Source organism: Tympanuchus pallidicinctus, unplaced genomic scaffold, assembly GCF_026119805.1.
Source record: "Tympanuchus pallidicinctus isolate F22 unplaced genomic scaffold, pur_lepc_1.0 scaffold15, whole genome shotgun sequence".
Taxonomy (NCBI): Eukaryota; Metazoa; Chordata; class Aves; order Galliformes; family Phasianidae; genus Tympanuchus; species Tympanuchus pallidicinctus.
In genome coordinates, this window is record NW_026294669.1 from 5,411,654 (window position 1) to 5,434,957 (window position 23,304).

General features: G+C 42.7%; 1 protein-coding gene and 1 long non-coding RNA gene across 2 annotated transcripts in view; one reads left to right on the forward strand and one right to left on the reverse strand.

Moving 5' to 3' along the window:
* LOC128077361 (uncharacterized) overlaps positions 1-23,304 on the reverse strand; it is a 189,300-nt gene that overhangs the window by 149,325 nt on the left and 16,671 nt on the right. The window lies entirely within an intron of this gene.
* On the forward strand, positions 13,274-17,351 carry LOC128077360 (transcription factor 15-like). The gene is made up of 2 exons (XM_052676481.1): positions 13,274-13,961; positions 14,049-17,351. Exons 1-2 carry the CDS (start codon positions 13,587-13,589, stop codon positions 14,079-14,081), a joined length of 408 nt encoding a protein of 135 aa, XP_052532441.1. The 5' UTR covers positions 13,274-13,586; the 3' UTR covers positions 14,082-17,351.

Consider the following 23,304-nt stretch of genomic DNA (forward strand, 5'->3'; position numbering starts at 1 on the left):
CATCTCAGACAGTGAGTTATTCGAAGATGATTTCAATCACCATCAGTTTAGATGCAATATTCACTGACAGCAGAGGCAGTTTATTTTACTCTAAGTTTATTTTTGGAGATGGAACCAAAAGAATTAAAAGCATAGCTCTTACAAATAAGTATTTGCAGAGTGAGTTCTTAGTGTTTACAGTGTGGCAATACAATGTTTATAAAACAATCTAATTGCAAACATTCCAAGGTGTTCTTCAGCTGATAGCACAGGGGGAACAGGCACGTCGTGATGCTCCCCTATTCCTCCATGGTCTCAATTGGTGGCTTCACTGCATTGCTTGGAGATATTTTGAAGTGGAAAAGAAAAAGAAAGAACAGAAAGGAAATGAAAGCTTGCAGGAAATGGGGAAAGACATTAGGATAAAAATGACCCTAAAAAAAAAAAAAAAAAAAAAAAAAAAAAAAAAAAAAAAAAAAGGAAGAAAGACTGGTGCTTGTATGATACACATGCAAGCCCCCCCGCAAATGGGCGACAAACGAAAAAAATCCCCTCGAGTTACGGCTTTCACAGCTGAAGTTTGCTCCAGCCTTTGTCACAGCTCCCGTAACTCCGAACACCAAAGGGAAACAAACAACTCCCGGGCCGGCGCTGCGCTGAGGAGCCGGGCAGGGCTCAGCGCGGCGTCGCAGCGCCACCTGGCGGCGAGCGAGCGGCGGAGCGAGGCCTGCTCACTGCCGGGCTGCTTCGGGCTCCGCACGCCCACCCCGCATCTTCCTGCGCAACGCAGGAGAGCCGGCAGGGTTTGTCCCACAGCTGTTCCGCCTTCCCCTGCAGGGAATGGCCTGGATATGAGCATGTCTCCCATTCCTTTTTCCTTATCAGTGCCTGCAAGTAGTTTCAATATATTACAGCTGAGACGCTTGAGGCTGCCTGAGGGTTTGGAGAATTAGATTTGCTGTGTTCTAGGCAGTTCTGAAAATTCCTAAGAGGGTGATTTTACAACGCTATGAGTCTGATCCTTCAATCCCTACTCGTGTAAGGAGTGCTTGCTTAGAGAAATGAAGTTTAAATATTACTGTCTTGGAGCCAAATTTTGACATATAGCTGCTGGTCATGCCGGGAGCACATTTTTCTCGTGTTCTCCGATCTGCAAGCAAACTCAGTGGGAGCACAAGTATCTTCCCTGTGGGCAAGGTGCACTGCTGGATGTGCATGCAATTAGGAGAATGTAGCAAACACTAGAGATGCACTCGGTGCTCATAAATGGGAAACAGGCTCGTTGTATGACATGCTAAAAGTGGGGAAGACTTTAATGATTTTTCTTGGCTTGTTTGCCTGCTATTGTGCTTTGAGTTTGTTTGGTGGTTTGTTTTTTTTTTGTTGTTTGTTTGTTTTTTGTGATATCCAGGCTTAAAATCCAGCAAAAGCTAACAAGTACACAGATGAGATGGATGGATCCACATGTCTTACTGGAATGCATTCACTCCCAGTGAAGAAACAGAGCAGAAGCACAGCACTGCGGGTCAGAAGGCAGCAACCCGGAGAAGATGCAGGAACCAGTCTGGAGCAGTTCCAAGGCCACAGCACAAAGGCTGTGAGGATGAAAGACCTCACCACAACTAAAAAGCAGACCCAGAGAGAAGGTAAATTTACCTCTGGTTTAAAGCAAGGTAAGGGACAAACAGTTCAGACAGGATGATCTGTTAGGCTACTGCATGAATTTTCATGGCAACGAATATATGTGCCTGTCTGTCTGTCCCTGTGGTAACTCCTTTGTTGTCTTTTAGCTGCTTTAAACAAGCGTGCCAGAGAGGTAGCAAGCTGGAAGGCCTTCTATTACCAACACAAATTGTGAATACAAACACTTAGACAGCAATAATCCTCTTCGCACCCCCACTGAGAAAAGAGCTGCAGCATGAATCAGAGCTCAGTCATAACTGAGGCACAAAACCATAGGAAACCAGGCTTCAGGAACTGTGCATTTTTGTAGGGCTCCTATTTTAGCACATTTTTCTCCATCACTGCAATTAGCAGCTAGTTTTCCTTCTCAAAGCATAGAAACCATTGTATTTCAAGTGGTAAAGAGCAGACTGGATGGAATGCTGATTGAAGAACAGGATGAGCAATGAGATTTTGTTTGGAAAGGAGCACAGAGAAATCTACCTTCTGAAAGAAACAGCCAGGAGAAGACAAAAAACAGGTCATAACTCACACAAAGCATAATGCCAACCAAATTTCTGTCCCTGAGTGAAGCATGGACACAGAAATATTCCCCATTCATGTCTAAAATAATGCTCCTGGGCAAGTATATCCTGCACATTGGACTGGGTGCTCACAGCCCAGAAAGCAATCTTGAACAAGGTGTGCATGAGAAGCTGGCACGAGTTCCCCACGTGCCTGAAGTGCCTGATTCCACCCAGTGAAGCTTTCTGACAGGAGGAAAGACTGAGGATTTTCCACATTGTTTCCAGCTAGTAATTGCACTCATTATTCTTATTGCATACAGGAGACCGTGGCACACTGTGAGGATGCATTTTGTTATGCAGGATAGAGATGAAGAACCTCGGCAGAACTGGCAGAAGCTTGGCAGGGATCTGAGTGTCAAAAACTAACTAAAATTTATGGTGAGCTCAGATCTGCATTACTCTTTATCTCTCCAACACAATCACTGGATTCCACTAACACTTTCCTTCTGTCCGTATCCATTAAAGTCTCCCCATTGGTGCCCACTGTTTCTCAAAATACAAGTGGATGAGCATCAGAGGAGTTTTCTGCAACACATTTGACAAGCTAAACAATAGGACACTACGCCAATGAAAAACAAAACCCCTATAAAGCCTGTAATGAAAACATGAGGCTAGTGCATTCCCTCCAATATAATTTGATTTTTAAAACGTGCTATTCCAATGACTTCTCAGAGATGACTTAAAACATATTTGGAGTAATAACCTTCCACACATTACCAACTGATATATATGTAACAGCACACCATCTTATCAAATACATCTCTGGGGTTTGCAGAAAGCAAAACTTGGATTCAAATAAGCATGGCTTCAAATGTGCAGATCAAAAGCTACCCCCAGCTAGTGACACACAGTAGCACCAGGCCATCTGGTAACTTGCACGAATCTCAGATTGGTTCAGGAACAGCAAATTGACCCCTCTGCACATGCTTGGGAAGTGGGTGGACTCTGCTATTTCCCCCAAATGTACTCTTTTAATAAATCCCCTACACCAAAACGTTTGCTGTTTCAACACATGCAACTTTTTACTTGGAATGGCGCATTCACTCCCTGTCAGCACCCAGCTCCCCTCACCTGAGCAGGTCATGCCTTCTAGCTCAGCACAGCTCCACACAGCTAACTTACACAGGAAAGATCTACTTTGTCATTGGTAGCCATTGGAAACTGTGAATTTTGTCAACGTTATGTCTGAGTGTTGCAGCAGTACCCAGAGGTCCAGCCCAGTCACCATCGCACTAAGTATAGTTGCTGCCTGCTAGGAGCTAATTCACAATGAATAATTTAGCTGACAAACTTAGTCTGCTTGAGAAATACCTAGGAGCAGATTTCAATTTCTTCAGCCATAATCATTAGTCAAAATATGTTAGAATAAAGATGGGGCAAAAGAGGTTGAGAGGATCAAAGAATTAAAAATAAAGGGGGTCATACCTCCATTTCTGAATAGCATAGCATGACGCCATGCTCCTAATTTCTATTCCTCACACTCAGCCTATTAAATTAATTTAGGCAGAAGAGAAAGCAAAAGCTATCCAGGTAAGTGATGCAAATGCATGCTGGGACAGCTACAAACTGAAGACAGCTTGTATTGGGCAAACCCCTGTCTTGTGACAAAGCACACCACATCCAGGCCTGGGGATGCTTGCATCTTTGCTCACATGGAACATACCCTGTGCTACACAGTGCCTCACATTTAATGTAAAACAGGAAAAAAAATACATGTGATGAGAGCTATTAGTCCACCAGTGGAGTGGGACAGACTATAAAAGAAACAGAGTAGAACCAACAGATGTTGAAATACCTGCTGCACTTCACAAACGAACACATTTTCCAAGCACGTGGGACTTGTCATATTACATCAAATGTAAATATACGTAAAGGAAGACTCTTGCTTCTTCTGCAAAACAAAGCAGAGCTAGAAGAAAACCTAATCATGGGCTCATTCCACCTCTGTCGGAGTGGCTCTATGCTGACTGCCACTGGGCTAACACAGAATTACACTGATTTACAATAAAATGTTGTCCCAAACATCAAAATACTTAATAGCTGATCTATCCCTCATCAGGTGACTTAACTGCAGCAGGTTAATAGCCTTGAGATTGTAAATGTCACTTCTCCTCAAGTCTGATGTCTGATCTGCAATCTGATCTTCTGTAAGAAAGCAAGAGTAAAATATGTAGTTTAGTATCTTCTAACCAGTAATTGGGGGGGTTGGTTTGGCTCAAGTAAAGTATTGCTTGGATTAAAAAGGAGCAAATGGCACTTAGAATACTGTGTGAATGAACAGGTTCCCCGACTCACGATGATCAGATGCACTTTTTAAGTCTGTATATTGAAACATACATTCTCTACTACCCCCCTAGTCCTTCAACATAGGATAGAAATTTTGAATTAACAAAGTCAGCCCGCTTCCCCCCCTTCCTTCCACTCAGCATGTCTGGCAGCAAGATTGCTGCCACAGAAGTGAGCATGAGCATGTGCAAGCTCTGTGCCATATTAGCAGATTTTTTTGACAGGCTTCTTTATTTCTCATAACATGGGAGAAAGATGTTTGTTTTATTTCCTGTACATTGCAGTGAGTGGTGAATAGCAGACAGTGATCGGTCAGAAGTAGAAATGTAATTCACAGATTCAAATTCTACGTGCTCCTTTCACAAATATGATATTTGGGGTAAATAATTGCTCAGGAATGTCTAGGAAGAAAGCCTATCAACCCAAGTACTTCCCAGGCAGACAGCAGTTCAGTCTGCTACGGACAGAACTCCTCACGGAGCAGCTTCAAAGATGGAAAAGATAACTAGACAGATCTGCCTTGGAGGCAGGTCATCAGCAAGGGGATGGCTCCTAGACAGGTACCAGTTCTTGTCTGCCTGCAAGTGAGTTATAAGCCTTTGTACAGCACCTTTCAGGAAAGCAACTCATTGAGGTCTGTCTAGAAGGCAGGTCGGCATGCAGATATGCCTAACAGGCACAGAACTATGCAAGCCTGCCTCTCCATACATTCAAAGACCTCAAGACAAGCCAAGAATTTCATTTTAATGATTTCCGCAGAAGGCTTTTATTTCCTGCAAGAAATCACTTCCAGTATGGTAGCTGGATGTGTCAGGCTGCAGTTTCTTTAACTACTCAATGCCAGATACAAGAAAAGAATTCCTTTTTACAAGGGTCTTGTAGTATTCCTAATACAAAAGGAAGTGTTTCATAACATTTGGCAGTAGGTTACTACAGTGAGCAAAATGTCCAAAAGAACAGTCAGGTACAACAGGAAAAAGGAAAGCTGAGAGAAGCTGATTATATGTGCTCTATCCATATAAACATGGGTGCTGGCACACTGTTAGCTCTCAGAACAACATGAGTAACAACAACATCTGCACAGGAGATTTAGATAGTGTTAGCAACAGCAATAAAATGAACTTTAAATATCATTCATATTAAGAAGTTTAAAAAAAAATCTGCAGTCAGCAAGGATTTGAGAAGAACCATGACTTTAATCACCCGACTAGACTGCTTTTTAATAAAGATGAAGTGCTTACTTTGTATATAACAGGTATGGTTTCAACATATTTTTTATTCAAACAGCTCTCCCTTAGATGCTCAAGGCAGGATTTCAAGTACTCTTCATCACAGCACTATTTGCACATTCACTTTTTACATGAAGGCTGAGATTGGGTACAAACTGGACCAGCACCTGGAATGCTGTGCATGCTGGCCCAAAATGGGCCCCAGAAATCTTGGGCAGAGAACGTGAATGAATTCTCAAGTAAGAATGAAAAACCTGGCATGCTAATTAGCACTTGTTTGTTATGAAAAGTCGACTCTCTCTCAGAATCATTCATTAGCATCCACCAGGAGAGATGAGCACCACTGTCAAATGGAGACCTGCAGTGTCCATCCCAAACCTACCAGGACCCCCACAAGGCTGCTCAAAAGCTGTAGCTATTTTCAAAGAAAGAGAAGCAGAAAAGAGGAGATACAAGGTGCTCCAAAATGTGCTCTAAGATATACATCAAGATATTGGGCAGGTCTGGAAGGGAAACAGCAGTAGCTGTTGAACTGCAAGTTGCACAAAGACAGAAAAGAAGAAAACACTAACCAGTGCTGCAGTTGCTGAATTTCATATTCTGACCAATACATGTAGCAATCAGTAAGCTCTAAAACATTGTGGCAGTGAGTTCTCGAAATATAATATCCTGAAACATTTCATATTATTGATGGTGCCTTTGAGGATAATACCAAGCACAGCAAAGACTGTCTTGCAGTTTAGGAAACATAAGGCAAACAGCAATTTTTAAGCCAAAAAAAAAAAAAAAAAAAAAAAAAGCAGTGTGGTTTAACTCAGAATATCACTAAGCCACTCTTCCTACCTGCACAATCTTTGAAGACTCGGGATGTAAAGACCCTGCACTTGTGTTATGTGGGACCACCTGGCCTGCCAACTGTCAGCAGGAATCTTAATGAGAGTGGCTGTTCCTTTCAGAATGATATCCCCACAGGCACCTGCAGAAAGGTCAACTCATCTTTGTAGAGGGCTCTCTGTGCCTGAGAGCTTGATCTTCGGTGTGCAATCTTTTACAATCATATGTAAAAGACTTCCCGCATAGCTGAACCAAGAAAAAGTGTCTATTGGTACAGTCCCCCAAAAATGTGACTCATACTTGCAGTGCACAAGATCATTAGTCTACACATCCCCCCAATCTAGATAGCTTAGTCAAACTTATTTTACACGACCCTACATTGATTAAGCTAAAAGTTCACACTGAAAGCATAATGCTGGCATCATTTCCCACTTGTCTGGCACTACAGCACACCCTTTTAAGCTTCCAGACTGTGAACTCTTCATTTGTCATAATTCACATGTTATTCAATAAACTGTAATATTCCAGTTCCACAGAACCATCAAACAGAAATATTCATCGACAGCTGTAGCTTCAGCTCTCTGAAACGCTCTTCAATTCAAGGACGTGTTTTGTTTTTACAGAAGCTTGTATTTTGAGCAGATAGATTGTTGTTTTTTTATTTATTTTTTCCAATTTGCAGAATGTTCTGCCTTTCTGTTTAGGTTTAGCTAGCAATTAACTAATGGAACTTCTTAGAGAACCCTCCACATCCCTACCAAAGAAAGGTAAGTAGTAGTATATGCCTGAAAGCCCCACTGCCTCAAATATGAGCAGAAGGTCAGGGATGAGAACATTTTATTCTGAACTGCCTTTCCCACACTTCTGTTCTGAGGACATCCTAGAACACCTCAGAGATACCCAGGGGCTGATTTAATTTGTTCAAACTGAAATAGCCCCTTAAAGGTCCTCTCCAGCTGGTGATCAACTGATCAATCTGTCTTGCTAGACACTACCACACAGGCTGTGCATCCTGCTAATCACTGGGATAGCCTGCTTACACCCCTTTTAAATCTCTAAAGTTTTTTGCAGATGTTGAACTGGATTCACACGGGTCCCAAAAGTTTAGTTTTGAATCTTACACAGCACTTTTATATCTGCTGGAGGAGAGGTGGGAGGAATGCCAGCACTGTGTGACCATGCCTGGACACACAACCACGTGTTGGCACCTCCCAAGGCTGTCAGGCTGCAGCACTCATTTCTCTACTTGGCACAGAACTGTCAAACTGTCTTCCTGATAACACATACTGGAAATTACAGTAGCTTCACGTTTCTATGTTCTCCTTCAACTTCTGTTTCAAAAACAGAACATAAAGGCATTTACCTTCATGCCTTCAGTTGATTCTTCGAACAGCACGTTCCCAGTGATGCCAACTTGGAACTAAAGGTATTACTAACCAGTGAGGACCAACTGTTGTAATCTGCTTTTGAAACACTGAGCAATTATAAAATAACTTTAAAGTTTTGCCTACAATTCAGCAGTTGATCATCACTCTGATTATGCCATCAGTTACACTTGTGCACAGACAGATCAACTCGACTGATGACAGTGAAGTCAGCTCTGACACGAACCCAACTCACCAAAATTGAATTTGTCCTCCAATCTAATTTGAGCTATGGAAACACAATCACAGACTTCTTTATTAACAGAAGCTTAAGTGTTCAAATTGAAGGAGCAGGGAGAAAAAAGTGGACTATTTGAAGAATGTCAGATTTTGAGTATCTTATAGGAGGACACTCAAGAAGCAAAGAGGAGGGAAAGAAACCACACAAACAACTTCAGATGCAGTTACACTGCAGAAGCTCCAATAATTATACACTGAATTATATTTGTCAGCTCTAAGCACTTAAAAAGAAACTGGTGAAAACACATTCTTTAAAAGTATCTGCAAAATCTTGTGCTCTTCATATATGGAGATTGTAAAGCTGCAAGTATGAAAACAAGGCTTTCTCTGCAAAATCTAGCAGTCATGGGGAGTAGAGGAGAACAATCAAATAGCAATAAGCACTGCAAAGTATTTGCAATCGTTGTTCCACACAAGTGGATGATTCTGCATCTCACTTTCATTATTACAGTAGCCAACTGTTTTTAATACCTGAAACTCAGCTGCATTTCTACAATATCGTTCTACCATTTTAGCATGTAGAATCATTAATGTTGGAAGAGACAACTAAGATCATCCAAGTCCAACCACTGATTATTAGGATCAAAATAACAACCCACCCTACTCTGCATGACAACTCTATGCTTTTCTAATACTGTATGTTCTACTCTTACAGGTTCAGTGACTCAGATGACTCTAGCGAAGCTAGAAAAATCTAGATTCTTTATCAGCAATGCTAGCTGCTAAGTGAGAATTATAAAACATTGCATATCATACTCAGCAAGCCATGAGATTCTGAAGGCAAAATGAGAAATGTGGGCTAGTAAGACAGTACACAAATTGACCATCACACTTGATAGCACCTGAAAGTGAACAGAATGAGAACTGCTGGTATTTTGTCATAGGAAAAAAGTCTTAGAGTCTCTGGCACGTTGCTGCCCAGTGCTTTGGGTCCCTTTTCTTGAAGGACACAAAGAGAGCACATTCTGACAGTTGTATGTTTGAGACAACACAGTGAAGTACAGGAGAGTGGAAGAGCTCCACCGCCAGCCACGATGGGTCAGGGTGGATTTCAACAGATTCATAGAATGGCCTGGATTGAAAAGGACTTCATCCAGTTCCAACCCCCTGCTATGTGCAGGGTCGCCAACCACCAGATCAGGCTGCCCAGAGCCACATCCAGCCTGGCCTTGAATGGCTCCAGGGATGGGGCATCCACAACCTTCTTGGGCAACCTGTTCCAGTGCATCACCACCCTCTGTGTTGAAAACTTCCTCCTAACATCTAATCTAAACCTCCCTGTCTCAGTTTAAAACCATTCCCCTTGTCCTTTCACTATCCCCCCTTGTAAATATATTATTTAATATGCAATGAAGGAAGAGAGCATGTAGGGACTGCTCCAAACACATTCAGCTTTCATGAACAAAAAAAATCTCTGCTTGGAAAACGTTTTGTTTTTGAGGGCAAATATACTGTCCTTACATTGTTCCAGTTTGACAGAGAAAAGAATGTGCCTTGTCATCATTCTGCAGAATACAACCACAATCAAAAATTACTTCTGAGGCAGTTAATAACAACTTTGGGAGTATCAGCAGAATTGTATAAAACACCTCTTAGATGTGGCAAGTTTAAATGGGTTTGAAATAACAGGTGAATAATACATTTGGATTTGCTCCGTGGGCAGACAGAGCAGAGAAAAATTACTGCAAGACAAATTTTTTGACAAAAACTCAAGATAAACAACTCTGCTCTTCTTTGTCAAGAGTAACAGAGTGGGCGTATAAATAAAATGCAGTAGGCAGAATGTCTCTGGAGTTTAACAAGGCCCCTAGCAAAGTACCACACAGAAAACTCATTAACACACCGGAGAATCATGGCACCGATCAATTCCGATGAAGAAGAGAGATTGCAAGTGAAGAGATTGCGAGTGAAGAGATAAGTGTCATGCTAAACCCGACTGGATGGAATATCAAGAAGGGACTGGCGAGATCCCACATTAATCAACTACCAGCAGCCCAGGGCAGAGCTGGGGCTGCTCCTGCCCTGCCAGGGAAATGACGCTGCAGAGCAGGCTGCTGCCTTTCTCAGTTCAAAACATAGAGAGGATATTTATCATGATCTGGCCTTCCAAGATTCACCATCCCCCCTGACATGACTTGAAACAGGGGAAGCCTCCAATCCACTTCACATTTAATCTTTTATAATTTAACATGCTTCACAGGAGTCCTCCTTCCCCAAAAACTCTCACGTACCATTCTGTATTGACTACTTCTCCACCTTTTCTCCTGAAAATCACTCTCTTACAGAACCTCCGCAGGGTAAAATGCCATTAAAAAGGCTCTTCAATCAACACCTCTTTTTTTTTTTTTTTTTGGAGAAGTCACATTTATTAAGAACTGCACCACAAATGACAACTCAATCATCCAGGCTGGCTGTGAAGGACAGCAACGGTTGTCACAGCCAGACGAAGACACACAGACACATAATGAATAGCACTTAATTCTCAGCCGCGTGAACACTTCCAGCCATCAATGTCCTTTATTTGTTTCTCTTTGTTAGATTTCTCAGGTCTCTCACCTGAATCTGTCAAACACAACTGAAATACCTCGTGGGTCTGCTTGTATCAAGTGCTGCACAAGGAACACTCTGGGCATTAGCATGCAAACAGGAATGTCACTGACTGCTCCACACAAACTTGCCTGCCCAGACCCTGTGCACATGGCAGAACACTGACCAGCCCCACATTTAGTAAAGCAGCTTCCACTTAATGCTTTCTAATGCATTCACATCACCAAAATATAGGGCTGGTCAATGTTGTTCACCTGGGAGCTTCTCCGAGACACACCCACACATCTGCACCCCACAGGGCACACACCACCAACCCCAGAAGACCAGCAAATGGTGAAGCTTCAGTGAAGCTGACATTAGTCCTAGCAGTGCATGGCAAAGCCAAGCTGGACCCTCAGCCAGCAATGCAGGCTGCCCAAAGGCCCTGGATGTGTGGTGCATGGCAGGCATTGCCACACAGATGGCTGCTCTGCATCCTCCGTGCTAGCCACGGTGACACTTGCCAAAGCCAAAATGCAAACCAGCAGGTCAGACCACTGAGTTGGTGGCTCAGAAATCTGTTCTGTAGATCTCCACCACTCTTTCCTGCAGCAGACCTTCATACAGAAATTAACATGTGTATGTTTAATGGCTTTGACAGAGAACTCAAACAATAACGGGTATAATCCTCCAAAAACACAACATGAAGAAATAGGAGCCACCAGAAGGAAAGCTTCCTAAACATGACCACAAACATCTTTAGCTATAAATTAGGTTTAGTTATCCTCTCATTGACTTGCTTTTTTTTTAATAGGTAATTTTTTTTTCCAAGAAATAAGCCAAATTCTTCCTATCCTTCTATTATCACTGTTTTTCTTCCAGTCTTTTGAATACAGATAAATACTTCCTCGCAATGACCCTCAGATATCTTTCTCTACATAGCATAAAATGCAAATTTCAGACTAAACCCTACTGCCACACATAAAATGTCCACTGTTCTGCCTCACATGGATGCAGACCCATTCTTACTTGTTATTAGCAACTCAGCAAATTGTAAAATAACAGCAGTTCTGCCTTTCTACGCCTTCCTGGAGGAATACACTCCCTCTAGCACTTGCATAAATGTTATCCCAATCAATAACCTTGTAATTAAAATCACCATCACTGTGGCCCTTTTGCAAGTATCCTAACTGGAGGGGGGGGGGGGGAAGGGGTAATACAACTCCATTTCTTGCACTACTCTTCCAAACTGCCTTGGAAACAGAAGAGGAATCATTCGGCCACCCCTTTGTCCTTAACCCCTGGATTAGTTATTGCTGTGATGTCAGTGAAAATCATTTTGTTTTTGTCTGCAGACACAGCATCATTTTCTTCCTGAGCACTGCTTATTGCAGTCCATTCTGCCAGTTTACCAATAAGCCATACGTTCTGGTTGTGTTAATATCAGCAGCAGCTTCGTCTCAGGGTTTTGAAACTGCTGGGGATTTTTTTTGTTGAGGTGTTTCTGCATTTTGCTTTACTTTCAGTAATAATAACAAAAGTAAATAAATTGATAGAAAGAAAGAAGCAGAAACACGAAGGACAGGAAAACATCAGTAAGCAAATGTCTGAGTCTGACAAACAATCAATTACCTGCACTGCTCAGCTGCAAGAACATATCAAGGGTGAAATCCTGCCTCCATTAAAGTCAATGGCAGTTTTATCATTGACTGCAACAGAGCCTGTATTTCACTCTAGAAATATTGCATGCAACAAAACTGGAGAAACCCACGTGGAAAACAATGCTAGCTTGCATGGGGACATCTTTTCTGAGGAAATTAACACTGTCATCATAAGCACTGAAATTCAACTTCAGAATATTCTAGATCATTCACTTTGCAACAGCTAAGCTAGAGCCTGTAATACTATGGAAGTCTATCAGCTATATTTATGTCTCTAAGGAAAGCTACTGCTTTTTGAACACTGCTTTCCCCAGCATCAGCAGGCGAAGGGCCTCACCCTGCTCTGCACCCAATGCAATTGCTTCCGGTTAACAGCACTACAATCCAACCCTACACTTCTGCAGCCTGTGCTGGACAGTAAGGGAGAGTTTTATATACACATCATAAATAAAAAATCTGCATTAGGTCGGTTTTGCTCATTGTTATGCTATGGCATGGCTGTGGTACAACACACACTGCTCATGGATGTCCATGTCCCAGGGAGCTGCCCCATCCAACTGTGTGCCCGCCCTTAACACTGAATGGCTGCTCATCCAGTCCTGCTTCGAGAAGGACTCGCATTTAGACAACACCACTGCCACAAACAGGCTTCTGGGACAGCATTCAGCAGTCCGTTGAGGACACTTAATCAGGTAGAGATTATTCATTCCAGAAAACCTGCAGCGTGACCTTTGCCGAGTTGGCGAGTGCAGACAGGCTTGTCAAACTCATATGGAAAAGAGAGGTGGTAATAAACTAGTGCTCACGATGACCTTTTAATAAATAAAATGGTTGAGGGAGGCACACATTAGAAACAGAATAAGAAATTGGATTTGCGTGTAGGCACGGCGGCTGCCGGGGAAGGAGATGTGACCCGCTCGCTGCCGTTATCACCCCCTATCGTGGGACACGGCAGGGGCGCAGCCCGGGGAGCAGCCGCTCGTCCTCCCGCACCCCCTGGGCTCCGGGTTGCGGCGCAGCGTCGCTTTCTCACCCCGGGAGCCGTCGCCGGGCCGCTGTGACAGGTGCGGCAGCCCCCGGCCGCGGGCAGCGGCAGCACGCGGAGCGAGCACCCGGCGCGCATAAAAGTCATGGGGCGGCGGCGCGGAGGCAGGAAGCATGAAGGCCGCCGACGGGGCGGCGGGCGCCGGGCAGCAACGGGCGGGAGACGGCGGCGGAACCGCGGGGCGACCACCGGTCGGGAACGGCGGGAGGCGGAGGAGGCGGAGGGAGGGAGGTGGCAGGCAGCGGGCGGCGGCTAACGCCCGGGAGCGGGACCGCACGCATAGCGTCAACACAGCTTTCGGCGCCCTGCGGACGCTCATCCCCACCGAGCCGGCAGACCGCAAGCTGTCCAAAGTGGAGACGCTGCGCCTGGCTTCCAGCTACATCTCGCACCTGGCCAACGTGCTGCGACTGCAGAGCCCCGCCGCCCCGCAGCCCTGCCCGCAGCGCCCCATCTGCACCTTCTGCCTCAGCGAGCAGCGCAAGCGGGTGAGGGCCGGCGGGGATGGGCGGGCAGCCGGGCTTTAAGGGGCTTGGGGGGGCTGCCTCTAACCTGCCCTGCTCTCCCTCCCGCAGCACCGAGAGGCTGAGGGGCCGCTGACGGTGTGAGCTGCAGACCGAGAAGCTCGCGGCGGAGGGAAGCAGGATCCTGCAGCGCCCTCCGACAGTTACTTCTTCAGCCCTCACGCTTCGGTTTGCGCCTCTGCTGGTTTGTTCGTGGGCACCGTGAGGATGAAACCGAACCCTACGGACACGCTTGCACCTGGCACAGCAGCTATTTTCGCACAAGAAACGTTAAACCTGAGCATCCCGGCGGCCCCACTGCCTCCCCAACCTGTGTCACATGGTGGAACCTGACCCGCCCCACGCACCGCCGGCAGGGGCTGACACGAGGCCGCCCACTCCTCTGCACGACCTCATCAGCAGCCCCAGGGAAAGGTTGCTTTGGTGTGTGGGAAGCTCCCATAGCCAGCACTTCGTGTCCCAGCCCGGCAGCACGTGATGCTTTTCCCTTCTTAACAGAGCAGCTCCCCCCCAGCCCTCCTAATAGCAACGGGTATTGGTATGACTGGCAGCAACTGTGCGATAGAGGGGGGTTCCCAAGGGCTCTCTAAAATTACCCATCACCCAGGCAGTTCCTATGTTGTGCCTGTACAACACTGGTATCACCTGTCTCCCTGCCATTTATTAGCTTACATACTGTGAGCTTGCTTTTTAACAAAACTAAAAAGCAGATGTGCATGGGATGGTTTTTGTCCATGAATAAAGTGGTAAGCTAGACATATAAGGCCCACTAGTGGCGGACTGAAAATATAGCTGCTGTCTTTAACATAGTTATATACACAATCATAGAACCCTTAGAGTTGAGAGGAACCTCTGAAGGCCATCTATTCCAACTACCCTGCGATCAACAGGGACACCACAACTAGAGCAGGTTGCCCAAGGCCTCACATATTTAGTTAGCCCTTTGTTATTCTTTCTACTTTGTGAATTACTTTCTATTCTTTAAAAGCTTCTAACAGTACCAACTGAGAAGTGCTCCAAAAACAACTGCCCTTTTCGCCTCCCCTATGCCAGTTGTTCAGTTCTCCTCCACAGCCAAATTTGAGGATCTGCACTGCGAAGGGTCTGAAGCACAGACCTATGGGGAGCAGCTGGAGGATCTGGGGTTGTTTGGTCTGGAGGAGAGGAGGCTCGGGGGAGATTCAAAGCACAAAGCCAATTCTGGCATATATCATAAAGAACTTTTAGCAAGAACATCTTGGTGTATTGCTTGTGCAAAAGCACTGTTTCAGTTTTTTTTCCTCACCTCCCCAACGCACACTGCCTTATTTTGACACTAAGAAAAGAGAAAAAACAACACAGTACCTAGAAAATCTGCACTACATTTCTTAAAAATCCAAGTTGAGGAAAATACTGAAGCTACTGAAGTTTCAGTGAGCCCACACCCTACTCACCTACTGGAAGCTACATGCTGTATTTTTGTGGATTGAGAAGAACTTAATGGCTTTAGACATTTTCCATCATTACTTTTCTTTCAAATTGCTGCAAGATTATTATTTTTGTTTTGCTTTGGCATTGATTCTTCAAGCTCAAACTCCTTATGCAGAGTGCTTTCTCATTTTTGGTATTGTGTCAGTGTGTGTGCAGGTATAGATTTCTACAAACACATCTTCCAAACATGACTTTCTTTTTGTAGGCTTGAAGAAGTTTGTCTGTTAAAAACTTCCTTACTTTACAAGTGAACCATATCATAGAGCAAGTTCTACATCCATTAAACCAAAGTATCAGAGTTGCTTAGCAGCCAACACTATTCATTTAGTTGTATAATTCAACATAATATACTGAAATGAAAGAAGTAATGCAATTTCAAACAATTTTGGGTAAATTTTGTATTGATTATGCTCTGAATTTTGCAGTGTTGTGATGTCACTGTAGTTACAGAAGTGCCTCTTGGGCTATTAAAATACATTGCATTTGCCACCTCTACAGCTATTAAAAGCATAAAGAAAATGAGGTTTACCTTTTCACTGTAATATTAGTTGAGAGCTCATTGCTTGGAAGTTGTGAATCATTTGCACAACTCCACAGGAATTTGACTTTTTTCCCCACTATAAAACTAGGAAGATGAAATCTCATTTACAGGAGATTTACACAGAATATTTTTTCAGTAACAAAAACAGGAGCAGGCTGGTACGACTTGGCCATATCTCCTGCTTAAGGCAGCTCTGTGTAGCTTTAAATTCTTCTCTCTTTACTCAGGATGAACAGTTGAGTTCAGCTGGACTTGAAGATTTCAGTATTATGCTCAGGGTTTCAATTACTAAATAATATTGGAGTTTCAGTAACACTGATCGCATGTGGCAGAAATTGGGCCCCAGAGTACTGTGGCCCAAATATTCATGGTATAGACAGATAATACTTATCCAAAACAATTATGATCATAATTTCTGAGGAACAGACCTTAAGCCCACACATACACAGACTGAATGCTGTGCATTTGTACATAAATAGGGACAGTTCCTCACCTTTCCTGAAAGTTGTTTGTAATTTAAAACCCCTCTGTCTCCAGGAGCAAGGAGAGCTAGAGAAGCGAGCTGCTATACATCATGTAAATCCTATACGCCCCTAATAAAACCAGGGAAAGAGTTTAATTTTTAGACAGATGAACTGAGTTCTCAATGTTCATCTCTAAAGAGAGTAAGCACCAGGTCAGTTATCATTAATTTTTTTTTTTTTTTTTGAGTTTACTGTATGAATTCATCTATCTTATCACTTCTATTATTTTAACCATTTGGTAGAGAGGCATTGTTCATAGCATGCACAAATACGCATTTATGAGACAAAACTGTGAAACTTGGGAGTTTAAGAGCAAGTCCTTTACCAGGCATTGGGATGACTGGAGCTTTTCCAGACCTGCTGAGCATCTGCTTGTTTTACCAAATCTTGTTTTCCTACCTATTTGTAGGTACACTCTGTTCTATTAGAACAGAAACATGCCTAATGCCAGTGCTGTCTGTTATCTTGCATACACACAGCTATTCAATTTACATGATACATGAGTAGAAGTGGGAGATGTATATACACCATTTGATCTTAGATCCTATTAACTGTCAAAATATTCCAAGCACAGTACTTTGTGCAAATCACTGTACTTAGCCTGCTTGTTACAATACAAGAACAGCATCAAGCAAAATGAATAAAGCACATTTGATTGTACTGGTTAAGTTTAAATAACTATTTGAACATAGCACTTGGTTATCTATGGATTAGTCATAATGTAAAGGAATGCATTTATGTTTGCTACTGTTTTCAATTCTGTACTTCAAAACAGAAGTTTTCTTTCTGATAACTTCTCGAGAAGTCTGCTTCTTTACAAATGCCTATATTTGTGTGCAAAATATGCTCACTTGCTAAAGTAAACAGCATTTTTGTTACTAATTTAAAGAATACAATTTGACTATTGCAGTGGTAGTTCTCTTCTACACCCATCTCAGTAAAGCTTTAAGTATTCTCCCAACATTTTTCAGATTCATCCATACCATAATTTTAGCAACATGCAGACATAACAGTAAGACTTGCAACAGGCCTTAAAAAAACTTGCAACCCACCAACAATGGACCAGTTGTTCTTTGGAGACAGCATTCCTACCCTGTAACGTTTCCCAATACTTAGCACTGAGAAGCCATGCTGACACCAAGCTGGCCAATGAACAGCCAATTCTCCCTCCTGTATCTACTCTCCCTAACAGAGCTTTGCACATTCTGCTTTGTATTTCTAACATAGCCTTTAAGATGCATCCTAGACGCTTTGACTAGGCTGCAGGGATTGGTTTACAAGCTATGCTTCTTTACTTCCACTCTTGTTGGCATGCATTTGCAATGGAGAAGGAAGGTATGCCAACAGCTAAGAAAAAGGAACAAAATCAGGGACTGCACAACACCTTAAATGCCAAATACAGGGGGAAATTAATAGTCAAATGACCACCTTAACAGTGCTGAATTTACCCTTTAAAAAAAACCTGGTCAGCGATTCCCACAAATAATACAACAAACATTTGTAGCCATTTCTGAAAGGCAAATAGCAATCACCACTTTTAATCTTATGTCATGTATTCCTCCCTTATACATACACCATATGAGCCTACGTGAGTCCTTACACAGAAGTCAGTAGAAGAGCAAAGAAGTATTCACTGAGAATGAGACAATTCTTTGATGTTATAAGGCCACCAGGTATCACAGATGCATTGGAAGAACACACAGCAGACTTTCAGCTAAATCCCACCAAAAAAGAAAATCTATTCTCTGCAATTTTGGCCTGTTGCATTATGAGATGGTACATTCAAAGAATGTCACAAAGAATGATACAAAGCCTAAGCCAGTTATCTAATTAACACTTTTCAAAAGAGAGAAGTACCACCTACCTGAGTGGTAGCCAATGACAGTGGATCATATAAGGCTAACATAAAACAATTAGCTAAAACAGACAGCATACTGCCAAACCAAAGGATCTGGGATACATATTATACCTGGAGTCTTTTGAAGGTTTAAGAAATGTGCTTCTAAAGAATCAGCATGAAGGTTTGTAGGGGGGGAAGAGAAAACTAATAGTGGAGGAGAAAAAAAGCAGCTCTGGGAAATCTAAGGAAAAAAACTGACTTAATACTGAGAACTGATTTGGCTGCTCTGAATGCATTTCTTCAAACATCCTCAAAGTTTGGGTATACATACACAGGCAGACAGCCCACTATCATATTTGAAATGAAATCCTTTAACTGTTAGAATATAATACAGAGGTGCAGAAACCTTGAAAATCCTCACCATTTTTGAAGTGGCACAGTAATGAATAGAAGCTTCCTCAGGAGAGGAAGGAGGAGCAAGACAGGGCATAGATGATGAAGAGCTGCCCGTTGAGTAGGATATTCACTGCAGTGCCCAGAGAAATCCTGATTCTAGTCCAGGTCAAGAGCTACCCTTATTAGTCACTGAAAGGCTGTACCTCCCCCTCATTCTGCTAGTGGTGCATATGAAGCATATTTGGTGGCTACCTTGAGACTCCCAAGTTTGGTACTGAGTTCTGCAAGGACTTCTGCATCAAAAGAGGGATGGCCAGCAGGGCAAGGTAGGTGATCATCCCCCCCCCCCCCCCCCACTCTGCTCTTGTAAGGCTTCATCTGGAGTACTTCATCCATACTCGGGGTCCTCAACACATCAACAATGCAGAACTCTCAGAGCAGGTCCGGGAGGCCATGAAGATGATCAAAGGGCTGGAGAACCTCTTCTTGAAAGAAAGGTTGAGGGAGTTGGATTTGTTTAGCTTGGAGAAGAATTTGAGGAAACCTTATGAGACATTCCAGTACTTGAAGGGAATTCTTTACACAGAGGGTGGCGAGGCACTGGAACAACTTGCTCAGAGAGGCTGTGTGCCCTATCCCTGGAGGTGCTCGAGGCCAGGTTGGATGGAGCCCTGTACAGCCTGAGCTGGTGAGAGGCAACCAGCCCACAGCAAGGGGTTAGATATGGATGATCTTTAAGGTCCCTTCCAAACCAAGCCATTTGCTGTTTCTGTGACTGCAGAGAAGTTGGGCACAAGCTAGTCAGCCAAGGATTTTTTGTGGTGGTTTTAATGAATGCTTAGGTTTTTATGGTCCTAGCGCTGCAAAATTAGGTAGCTAAATTATGCCTAATTGAACACTGGGATTGATGTGTGTTTTCCCCAGCAGAACACCCATCTAAGGTAGTAGCTTCTCCATAGCATCACTAGACATTTTTGTGCACCCTCCCTGAATCCAAGTGAGATAAATCATGATTTGCATTTAAGACAAACAAAAAAGCCTAACCTAGCTCTCAGAAGGATTTGACATCCTGACACAAGTGAACTATAAGGCAACAAAAAGGAGCATCCCCAGCTTTAGTGCCAGTTAAAACAGTTATACAGGAGTATAACAAAACATTTAGATACCAATTGCTTGAAAGGGCCTTATCTTCTCTCATTCATACACTATGTGACATCACACTAGAGTTGTTAGGTTTTAATTAAACATTTGGAAATTGCTATGCATTCTTCCAAGGGAGAAGCCAGTATAAATAAGACAATTACACTGAAATGGGTGATGAAGTAAGTGATAGAAGTAGTTCTATTTGTTATGGCAACTCTCTAACATCTGATTGCTTTTCCTTTGCCTTATTAAAATAAACCCCACTTTACAAACATATGTATGCAGATCACTTTTTTAACTGCATGGATTACAGAAAAAGGTATTTCTTTCAGGAAGAGAATTGTGCTTGGCAGAAAGGGTTGGCATCTGTCTGGATCAGATAAGATCAGACAGCTGTGCTCTATCCTGAAAGGGTATTGTGAAGCTCAGTTTTCCTAGGGAAATAATGTCTTTGGTATGAAAAGCAGCAAAATGTAATAAAGTCCCCAAATAAGTAAGCTGAGAAAACAGTCACAGAGGTCATTTTTATCTAAAATACCAAAACTGCATCAGGAGAAAAAGAGAGCAGAAAAAGAGGAGGATAACATCTTCACTAAACAGTAAAAAAAAAAAAAAAAAAAAAAAAAATGAGTAGGAGGATCATCTCACTGTATATTCTCAATTAAATTAATCCTTTAGATTAAAAGAGAAAAAACAAAGGCAAGAGGCAGAGAGCTGCTGGATAACAGCAACGCTGAGATGCAAGATTCCTGGGGCCATGGGAACAGCTACAATGGAGACAAGAAAGCAAACCAGGCAGAAATCCAGTTGCTGGCTTGAAATAACTAAAGGGGAAAGTGGATTCAGGCTGTTCAGAGAGGTGTATAATGGAAGGAAAGTAATAATCAGCACAAACCACAATAAGGGAAACATGGGTTTGACTAAAGGAAAAAGCATTCCTCACTGTTAGGCACTGAAAGAGGCATGCCAGGAAGGCTGCATGGGTATTTCAGCACATGGCAGAGCAGGGGCCTGAGCAGCTCAGCCTCACTTTAATGTCAGCCTTTCTTTGAAAGCAGAAGATGGACTGAATAACTCAAGATGTTCCTTTAATGTAATTTTTTTCTATGATACAATGAAATAATGAGCTTATGGCTCTCTCAAAGAGAGCTAAAGACCAGAACAATAAGAAAAGCTTCATAAATGCAACAACTTCAGGGGAAGAAAAAAAAATTACCTCCCATGCACGTGGGCAATGCCAGGGTCTGTTAATCCTGATGAAAACAAGGGACATTCTAGGCATCCATGTCAGCAAATAAGATTCTTGGAGAAAGGAGGAACGCATGTCTAAAAGAGACTTCCAAGAATAGGTAGGATTCTATTTGTACAATTAGGTCCTCTCAGATCCATTCTGAGCTTATTTGTTTGGATAATGGGTTAAGATTTAAATTTACAGGTAAAAAAATTTGCAAGGTAGGACTCAAACTTATGCTAAAATGGAAAAATAAAAATAAAAGGAGAAATGTTCTTTAAAGGTTGCAGATTGATGACGAAACACACAGTACTACAAGAAACTATTAACTGCACAGATAAGTGATGGAGAGTGGCAAGCAGAACATTTTTTAGGTATCTGATACGCAACATCATGACAAATCTTCCCAAGAACAGTAAACATTATACAGGATGCATATTTCATCAAGACCTCTTTAGGTGCTATTTTTTACAACTACTAGAATGTTAAAAAAAGCTCCAGCTGAATGCTGGATGGGTGGAAAATCCACTAAAAGCGTAACTTGAAGGAGTACTACATGTAGAGAAATGTAGTCATAACTGTTGTGTGCAAGTGAAACTACAGGACTTGAGACAGTCAACACCAAACTGGATCACGGTGAGCCAGAATCACAGAAGATCTGTGACTTACGTACAAGAGACCAAAGACATCTGCAGTTGTATTAAATAAAGAAGTTATGAAGCCCTGATATTTTCAAGTGTAATGGTTAAAAGAACATTATGCTGCCAGTGATTGAAAGCGCTAAATAAACAGATACAGTAATTACCACATCAGAAATGCACAATGGAAAATTTTGGCATCACAGTATGGGACATAACCTGATGTGTATGTGGGAAACAGGAGCTAAGATGCAGAGCAGAAATATCCCAATGTGTGCTGCACTGCTACCACTGCAATAATTTTTTTTATTTGCCATACTGCTCAAAGAAAATCAGAGACAGCCTTTAATAAAAGATGCAGTGAAAGATAACAGAGTAAGCAAGGGTTTCTGGCTGATGAGAGAGGCTGTTTCTAGCTCCATAACTGTGCTGGCTGAGCACCAGCCCTGGAGTAGCCAAGCTTAGGCCAGGATGCAGCACCAGTAGCTACCAGTAAGAGAGACTCAAAGAGAAACAACCAACAAAAGCAACCACAGCACACTTGTGCTGAGCAATATGCAGCTGGATGCAGCTTGAATCAGGCAAAAAAAAAGACTGCTTTTCTGCTACATTAAACGTGTTACTGCTATTTTAACATCTGTAACTGAATAAAGCAGAAATAAAAATGCATGTTATGGTGTGCCTTTACATTGCAGTAAACATTGTACCATTGCAATGCACTTAATTACAAGAGACAATCTACTGATTGGCACATTTGAGCTGTCACTAGCATATTACAGATGAGTAGATCCTCCTCTGTGCAGAAACTCCATTTCCCCTCCACCATCTCAGTGTGTTTGCACATACACGGGTAGCACAGCTTTCCCCAGCATGGGAAATCAAGAGCAGAAATGACTTCAGTCAGTACCACCAGGAAAACATCACAACCTTCACAATGCTTTAATAAAGCTGGTTAAGCTGTTAAATTAAAACTACATAAAAAGGCACGTTCTCATATCCATCATGGATTTGAAAGTCTTACAGCCTCGAAGAGCATGAAAGGGTCCAAAAGTAGCCACGGCGTAAATTAAGTATCACCACTATTATTTTTTGTGGCTTTTTTTTTTTTTTAATTACAGTTAGTGATCTTGTACTGTGGTTTAGTTACCATTTGCTTCTGAAAGGCTAATAACTTCATTTTGTTACCCTGTTCTCTTTCATAAGGCTGTTGAATTACAAGATTGGCCAATTCCTGCACCAGTGATTTAGTGATTGTTGCTCACTGGCTCCAATTGCTGAAAGTACCTGTCTCTGCCATCAGAATGAGATAAACCTGGGAGATTCCTGGAGTGGTACACAATCTTATACAAGATCAATAGCAGTTCCTGACTTCTAGTTGTGGTGGTAAGGATGCAATTACTTTTGGCAGCTCTGCTACCACTTACTAATCATTGCCACAAACTTAGAACTGGGTCAACAGCTTCAAAACCAGAACTTGCCTGCCAGTGCCCAAATCCATCTGAATTTCAATAAGATCCAGGTCTC

Bases quoted from the DNA above. Each gene is read 5' to 3' on its own strand.
- LOC128077360 (XM_052676481.1), top strand. From the start codon at position 13,587: ATGAAGGCCGCCGACGGGGCGGCGGGCGCCGGGCAGCAACGGGCGGGA. The intron at 13,962-14,048 runs GTGAGGGCCGGC...TCCCTCCCGCAG, and splicing joins TCAGCGAGCAGCGCAAGCGG to CACCGAGAGGCTGAGGGGCC.